The sequence below is a fragment of the Gallus gallus genome (assembly GCF_016699485.2).
Source record: "Gallus gallus isolate bGalGal1 chromosome 36 unlocalized genomic scaffold, bGalGal1.mat.broiler.GRCg7b 36_unloc4, whole genome shotgun sequence".
Lineage (NCBI taxonomy): Eukaryota > Metazoa > Chordata > Aves > Galliformes > Phasianidae > Gallus > Gallus gallus.
Window position 1 is genome coordinate 30,983 of NW_024095964.1, and position 8,640 is coordinate 39,622.

At 58.2% G+C, this 8,640-nt stretch overlaps 1 protein-coding gene across 1 annotated transcript in view; it reads right to left on the reverse strand.

Moving 5' to 3' along the window:
• LOC107050559 (fructose-bisphosphate aldolase A-like) overlaps window positions 1-6,674 on the reverse strand; it is a 33,444-nt gene extending 26,770 nt beyond the window's left edge. The window contains exon 1 of the mRNA XM_040656848.2: window positions 6,530-6,674. Within this exon, the coding sequence (XP_040512782.1) occupies window positions 6,530-6,641 (112 nt within the window). The 5' untranslated portion in view covers window positions 6,642-6,674. The remainder of the gene's footprint in view (window positions 1-6,529) is intronic.
• Between the last annotated feature and the right edge of the window lie 1,966 nt (window positions 6,675-8,640).

Consider the following 8,640-nt stretch of genomic DNA (forward strand, 5'->3'; position numbering starts at 1 on the left):
CCGCTCCGGATACTGGTTGGCCAACCGGACTCAAGGAGAAAACCCAATACGACCCACACAACTCTCAATGTCACCTCGAGGTTCTCAGATGCTCCACAACCACTCCTATGGCCATCCCAGTTCATCGCAGTCCATCCCAGTCCATCCCAGTTCATCCCAGTAACCCATACTGGTGCCCTAGTATGGTTCCAGTTCATCCCAGTCCATCCCAGTATGACCCAAAGACCTCCTGGTGCCACCTTGGACAGCTCAGATGCACCACAAGAACTCCTATGGCCATCCCAGTTCATCCCAGTCTATCCCAGTCCATCCCAGTTCATCCCAGTTCATCCCAATAACCCATACTGGTGTCTTAGTATGGTTCCAGTTCATCCCAGTCCATCCCAGTCCCTCCCAGTCCATCCCAGTACGGCCCAGTCGCCCCCATATCTCCTCCCGCTGCCCTCCCAGCGCCGCTTCTCCTCCGTGTTCTCCGCCCCCACCGAGCTCAGCCGCTTGGCGATGCTGCCTGCACACCAGTAAGGACCAGTATGGACCAGTTACACACCGCTCCGGATACTGGTTGGCCAACCGGACTCAAGGAGAAAACCCAATACGGCCCACACAACTCCCAATGTCACCTCGAGGTTCTCAGATGCTCCACAACCACTCCTATGGCCATCCCAGTTCATCCCAGTCCATCCCAGTTCATCCCAGTTCATCCCAGTAACCCATACTGGTGCCCTAGTATGGTTCCAGTTCATCCCAGTCCATCCCAGTATGACCCAAAGACCTCCCAGTGCCACCTTGGACAGCTCAGATGCACCACAAGAACTCCTATGGCCATCCCAGTTCATCCCAGTCCATCCCAGTCCATCCCAGTTCATCCCAGTAACCCATACTGGTGTCCTAATATGGCTCCAGTTCATCCCAGTCCATCCCAGTATGACCCAAAGACCTCCCGGTGCCACCTCGGACAGCTCAGATGCTCCACAATGACTCCTATGGCCATCCCAGTTCATCCCAGTTCATCCCAGTCCATCCCAGTTCATCCCAGTAACCCATACTGGTGTCTTAGTATGGTTCCAGTTCATCCCAGTCCATCCCAGTCCCTCCCAGTCCATCCCAGTACGGCCCAGTCGCCCCCATATCTCCTCCCGCTGCCCTCCCAGCGCCGCTTCTCCTCCGTGTTCTCCGCCCCCACCGAGCTCAGCCGCTTGGCGATGCTGCCTGCACACCAGTAAGGACCAGTATGGACCAGTTACACACCGCTCCGGATACTGGTTGGCCAACCGGACTCAAGGAGAAAACCCAATACGACCCACACAACTCCCAATGTCACCTCGAGGTTCTCAGATGCTCCACAACCACTCCTATGGCCATCCCAGTCCATCCCAGTCCATCCCAGTCCATCCCAGTAACCTATACTGGTCTCCTAATATGGCTCCAGTGCCACCCAGTATGTCCCAGTATCACCAGTACGAACCAAAGACCTCCCAGTGCCACCTTGGACAGCTCATATGCTCCGCAAGAACTCCTATGGCCATCCCAGTTCATCCCAGTTCATCCCAGTCCATCCCAGTCCATCCCAGTCCATCCCAGTCCATCCCAGTAACCCATACTGGTGTCTTAGTATGGTTCCAGTTCATCCCAGTCCATCCCAGTATGACCCAAAGACCTCCCGGTGCCACCTCGAGGTTCTCAGATGCTCCACAACCACTCCTATGGCCATCCCAGTTCATCCCAGTCCATCCCAGTAACCCATACTGGTGGCCTAGTAGGGCTCCAGTCCCTCCCAGTCCCTCCCAGTTCATCCCAGTCCATCCCAGTATGAACCAAAGACCTCCCGGCCCCACCTTGAGGTTCTCAGATGCTCCACAACCACTCCTATGGCCATCCCAGTTCATCCCAGTCCATCCCAGTTCATCCCAGTCCATCCCAGTAGCACATACCGGTCTCCTAATGTGGCTCCAGTGCCACCCAGTATGTCCCAGTATCACCAGTACGAACCAAAGACCTCCCAGTGCCACCTCGGACAGCTCAGATGCACCACAAGAACTCCCATGGCCATCCCAGTTCATCCCAGTCTATCCCAGTTCATCCCAGTTCATCCCAGTCCATCCCAGTCCATCCCAGTCCATCCCAGTAACCCATACTGGTCTCTTAGTATGGTTCCAGTTCATCCCAGTCCATCCCAGTATGACCCAAAGACCTCCCAGCCCCACCTCGAGGTTCTCAGATGCTCCACAATGACTCCTATGCCCATCCCAGCTCATCCCAGTCCATCCCAGTCCACCCCAGTCCATCCCAGTAGCCCATACTGGTGTCCTAATATGGCTCCACTGCCACCCAGTATGTCCCAGTATCACCAGTACGAATCAAAGACCACCCGGTGCCACCTTGGCCATCTCAGATGCTCCACAATGACTCCTATGGCCATCCCAGTTCATCCCAGTCCATCCCAGTCCATCCCAGTAGCCCATACTGGTGTCCTAGTATGGCTCCAGTCCCTCCCAGTTCATCCCAGTCCATCCCAGTATGACCCAAAGACCTCCCGGCCCCACCTCGAAGTTCTCAGATGCTCCACAACCACTCCTATGGCCATCCCAGTTCATCCCAGTCCATCCCAGTCCATCCCAGTTCAGCCCAGTCCATCCCAGTAACCCATACTGGTGTCTTAGTATGGTTCCAGTTCATCCCAGTCCATCCCAGTATGACCCAAAGACCTCCCGGTGCCACCTCGAGGTTATCAGATGCTCCACAATGACTCCAATGCCCATCCCAGTTCATCCCAGTCCATTCCAGTTCATCCCAGTCCATCCCAGTAGCCCATACTGGTCTCCTAATGGGGCTCCAGTGCCACCCAGTATGTCCCAGTATCACCAGTACGAACCAAAGACCACCCGGTGCCACCTCGGACAGCTCAGATGCACCACAAGAACTCCTATGGCCATCCCAGTCCATCCCAGTTCATCCCAGTTCATCCCAGTAACCCATATTGGTGTCCTAAAATGGCTCCAGTCCCCCCCAGTTCATCCCAGTCCATCCCAGTATGACCCAAAGACCTCCTGGTGCCACCTCGGACAGCTCAGATGCTCCACAATGACTCCTATGGCCATCCCAGTTCATCCCAGTTCATCCCAGTCCATCCCAGTAACCCATACTGGTGTCCTAATATGGCTCCAGTCCCTCCCAGTCCCTCCCAGTTCATCCCAGTCCATCCCAGTATGACCCACACAACTCCCGGTGCCACCTCGAGGTTCTCAGATGCTCCACAATAACTCCTATGGCCATCCCAGTTCATCCCAGTTCATCCCAGTTCATCCCGGTAACCCATACTGGTGTCTTAGTATGGTTCCAGTTCATCCCAGTCCATCCCAGTAAGACCCAAAGACCTCCCGGCGCCACCTCGAGGTTCTCAGATGCTCCACAATGACTTCTATGGCCATCCCAGTTCAGTTCATCCCAGTCCATCCCAGTTCATCCCAGTTCATCCCAGTCCATCCCAGTAACCCATACTGGTGCCCTAGTATGGTTCCAGTTCATCCCAGTCCATCCCAGTATTACCCAAAGACCTCCCGGTGCCACCTCGGTCAGCTGAGATGCTCCACAATGACTCCTATGGCCATCCCAGTTCATCCCAGTCCATCCCAGTTCATCCCAGTCCATCCCAGTCCATCCCAGTCCATCCCAGTAGCCCATACTGGTCTCCTAATGTGGCTCCAGTGCCACCCAGTATGTCCCAGTATCACCAGTACCAACCAAAGACCTCCCAGTGCCACCTCGGACAGCTCAGATGCTCCACAACCACTCCTATGGCCATCCCAAGTCATCCCAGTCCATCCCAGTTCAGCCCAGTTCATCTCAGTAACCCATACTGGTGCCCTAGTATGGTTCCAGTTCATCCCAGTTCATCCCAGTATGACCCAAAGACCTCCCAGTGCCACCTTGGACAGCTCAGATGCACCACAAGAACTCCTATGGCCATCCCAGTTCATCCCAGTCTATCCCAGTCCATCCCAGTTCATCCCAGTTCATCCCAGTAACCCATACTGGTGTCTTAGTATGGTTCCAGTTCATCCCAGTCCATCCCAGTCCCTCCCAGTCCATCCCAGTACGGCCCAGTCGCCCCCATATCTCCTCCCGCTGCCCTCCCAGCGCCGCTTCTCCTCCGTGTTCTCCGCCCCCACCGAGCTCAGCCGCTTGGCGATGCTGCCTGCACACCAGTAAGGACCAGTATGGACCAGTTACACACCGCTCCGGATACTGGTTGGCCAACCGGACTCAAGGAGAAAACCCAATACGACCCACACAACTCCCGGTGCCACCTCAAGGTACTCAGATGCTCCACAGTGACTCCTATGGCCATCCCAGTTCATCCCAGTCCATCCCAGTTCATCCCAGTAACCCATTGTGGTCTCCTACTGTGTCTCCAGTCCCGCCCAGTTCATCCCAGTACGCCCCAGTATGACGCAAAGACCTCCAGGTGCCACCTCGAGGTTCTCAGATGCTCCACAGTGACACCTATGGCCATCCCAGTTCATCCCAGTTCATCCCAGTCCATCCCAGTATGACCCAAAGACCACTCGGTGCCACCTCGAGGTTATCAGATGCTCCACAATGACTCCTATGGCCATCCCAGTTCATCCCAGTCCATCCCAGTCCACCCCAGTCCATCCCAATAACCCATACTGGTGTCCTAGTATGGCTCCAGTCCCTCCCAGTCCCTCCCAGTTCATCCCAGTCAGCCCATATTCCCTCCCAGTCCATCCCAGTATGGCCAAGTCACCCCATATCTCCTCCCAGTCCATCCCAGTCCATCCCAGTATAGCCCAGTCGCCCCATATCTCCTCCCAGTCCATCCCAGTCCATCCCAGTATGGCCCAGTTGCCCCATATCTCCTCCCAGTCCATCCCAGTCCATCCCAGTATGGCCCAGTCGCCCCATATGCCCTCCCAGTCCACCCCAGTCCATCCCAGTCAGCCCATATTCCCTCCCAGTCCATCCCAGTATGGCCCAGTCGCCCCATATGCCCTCCCAGTCCATCCCAGTCCATCCCAGTCACCCCATACCTCCTCCCAGTCCATCCCAGTTGCCCCGTATCCCCTCCCAGTCCATCCCAGTATGGCCCAGTCGCCCCATATCCCCTCCCAGTCCATCCCAGTTTATCCCAGTACGGCCCAATTGCCCCATATCCCCTCCCAGTCCATCCCAGTATGGCCCAGTCACCCCATATCTCCTCCCAGTCCATCCCAGTCACCCCATATCTCCTCCCAGTCCATCCCAGTCGCCCCATATCTCCTCCCAGTCCATCCCAGTATGGCCCAGTCGCCTCATATGTCCTCCCAGTCCATCCCAGTCACCCCATATCCCCTCCCAGTCCATCCCAGTCCATCCCAGTCGCCCCATATCCCCTCCCAGTCCATCCCAGTATGGCCCAGTCGCCTCATATGTCCTCCCAGTCCATCCCAGTCACCCCATATCCCCTCCCAGTCCATCTCAGTCGCCCCATATCCCCTCCCAGTCCATCCCAGTCCATCCCAGTCGCCCCATATCCCCTCCCAGTCCATCCCAGTCGCCCCATATCCCCTCCCAGTCCATCCCAGTCACCCCATATCTCCTCCCAGTCCATCCCAGTTTATCCCAGTACGGCCCAATTGCCCCATATCCCCTCCCAGTCCATCCCAGTATGGCCCAGTCACCCCATATCTCCTCCCAGTCCATCCCAGTCACCCCGTATCTCCTCCCAGTCCATCCCAGTCACCCCATATCTCCTCCCAGTCCATCCCAGTCACCCCATATCTCCTCCCAGTCCATCCCAGTCGCCCCATATCTTCTCGTAGTGCCCTCCCAGTCCATCCCAGTCCATCCCAGTCGCCCCACATCCCCTCCCAGTCCATCCCAGTCGCCCCATATCCCCTCCCAGTCCATCCCAGTTTATCCCAGTACGGCCCAATTGCCCCATATCCCCTCCCAGTCCATCCCAGTATGGCCCAGTCACCCCATATCTCCTCCCAGTCCATCCCAGTCACCCCGTATCTCCTCCCAGTCCATCCCAGTCACCCCATATCCCCTCCCAGTCCATCCCAGTCACCCCATACCTCCTCCCAGTCCATCCCAGTCCATCCCAGTCGTCCCATATCCCCTCCCAGTCCATCCCAGTCACCCCATATCCCCTCCCAGTCCATCCCAGTCCATCCCAGTCGCCCCATATCCCCTCCCAGTCCATCCCAGTCGCCCCATATCCCCTCCCAGTCCATCCCAGTATGGCCCAGTCGCCCCATATCTCCTCCCAGTCCATCCCAGTCACCCCATATCTCCTCCCAGTCCATCCCAGTCGCCCCATATCTCCTCCCAGTCCATCCCAGTCACCCCATATCTCCTCCCAGTCCATCCCAGTCGCCCCATATCTCCTCCCAGTCCATCCCAGTCACCCCATATCCCCTCCCAGTCCATCCCAGCCGCCCCATATCTCCTCCCAGCCCATCCCAGTCCATCCCAGTCCATCCCAGCCGCCCCATATCCCCTCCCAGTCCACCCCATTACGCACCGGTGGACTCATCAGCAGCCAGGATGCCTTTGCCCGGCGCCACGATGCGCTTGGCGATGTCGTGCAGCTCCTGCTTCTGCTCCGGGGTGAGCGCTGGGTACTGGTGAGGCATGGCGGCGATGCTACTGGGCAAACTGGGAGCACTGGGAGGGGAGACGATGGAATGCTCGTTGGCGGCCGCTAGGGGGCAGTAGGGATTAGTGGGAGGACCGCCACTAGGGGGCGCTATGGAGCGGTGGGAGGACCGCCGCTAGGGGGAGCTAGGGAGCAACGGCAACACTGCCGCTAGGGGGCGCTAGGGAGCAATGTCAGGGTGACCACTAGGGGGCAGTAGAGAGCACTGGGAGGACCGCCACTAGGGGGCGCTATGGAGCAGTGGGAGGACCGCCGCTAGGGGGCGCTATGGAGCAATGGGAGGACTGCCGCTAGGGGGCGCTAAAGAGAAATACTGAACAGAAACCCATAGGGAACAATGTAGACATGGAGACCCATAGGGGGCGCTATGGAGCGGTGAGAGGACCGCCGCTAGGGGGCGCTATGGAGCAATGCCAGGATGACCACTGGAAGGCGCTATGGAGAGATGGGAGGACCGCCGCTAGGGGGCGCTAGGGAGAAAAACTGACCAGAAACCCATAGGGGACAATGGAGACATGGAGACCCATAGGGGGCGCTATGGAGCGGTGGGAGGACCGTCGCTAGGGGGCGCTAGAGAGAAATACTGAACAGAAACCCATAGGGGGCAATGGAGACATGGAGACCCATAGGGAGCGCTATAGAGCAATGGGAGGACTGCCTCTAGGGGGCGCTATGGAGCGGTGGGAGGACCGCCGCTAGGGGGCGCTAGAGAGAAATACTGAACAGAAATCCATAGGGGGCAATGGAAATCTGGAGACCCATAGGGGGCGCTATGGAGCAGTGGGAGGACCGCCGCTAGGGGACGCCATGGAGCAGTGGGAGGACCGCCGCTAGGGGGCGCTATGGAGAAATACTGAACAGAAACCCATAGGGGACAATGGAGACCTGGAGACCCATAGGGGGCGCTATGGAGCAGAAGGAGGACCGCCGCTAGGGGGCGCTATGGAGCAGTGGGAGGACCGCCGCTAGGGGGCGCTATGGAGCGGTGGGAGAACCGCCGCTAGAGGGCGCTGTGGAGCAGTTGGAGGACTGCCGCTAGGGGGCGCTATGGAGAAATGGGAGGATCGCCGCTAGGGGGCACTAGGGAGCAGTGGGAGGACTGCCGCTAGGGGGCGCTAAAGAGAAATACTGAACAAAAACCCATAGGGAACAATGTAGACATGGAGACCCATAGGAGGCGCTATGGAGCAGTTGGAGGACAGCCGCTAGGGGGCGCTATGGAGCAGTGGGAGGACCGCCGCTAGGGGGCGCTATGGAGCAGTGGGAGGACCGCCGCTAGGGGGCGCTATGGAGCAGTGGGAGGACCGCCGCTAGGGGGCGCTATGGAGAAATACTGAACAGAAACCCATGGGGACAATGGAAACCTGGAGACCCATAGGGGGCGCTATGGAGCAGTGGGAGGACTGCCTCTAGGGGGCGCTATGGAGCAGTGGGAGGACCGCCACTAGGGGGCGCTATGGAGCAGAGGGAGGACCGCCGCTAGGGGGCGCTAAAGAGAAATACTGAACAGAAACCCATAGGGTACAATGAAGACCTGGAGACACATAGGGGGAGCTATGGAGCAGTGGGAGGACCGCTGCTAGGGGGCGCTATGGAGCAGAGGGAGGACCGCCGCTAGGGGGCGCTATGGAGCAGAGGGAGGACCGCCGCTAGGGGGCGCTAGAGAGAAATACTGAACAGAAACCCATAGGGGACAATGGAAACCTGGAGACCCATAGGGGGCGCTATGGAGCGGTGGGAGGACCGCCGCTAGGGGGCGCTAAAGAGAAATACTGAAAAGGAACCCATAGAGGACAAGGGAGACCTGGAGACCCATAGGAGGCGCTATGGAGCAATGGGAGGACCGCCGCTAGGGGGCGCTAAAGAGAAATACTGAAAAGAAACCCATAGGGGACAATGGAGACCTGGAGACCCATAGGGGGCGCTATGGAGCAAAAGGAGGACCGCCGCTAGGGGGCGCCATGGAGCAGTGGGAG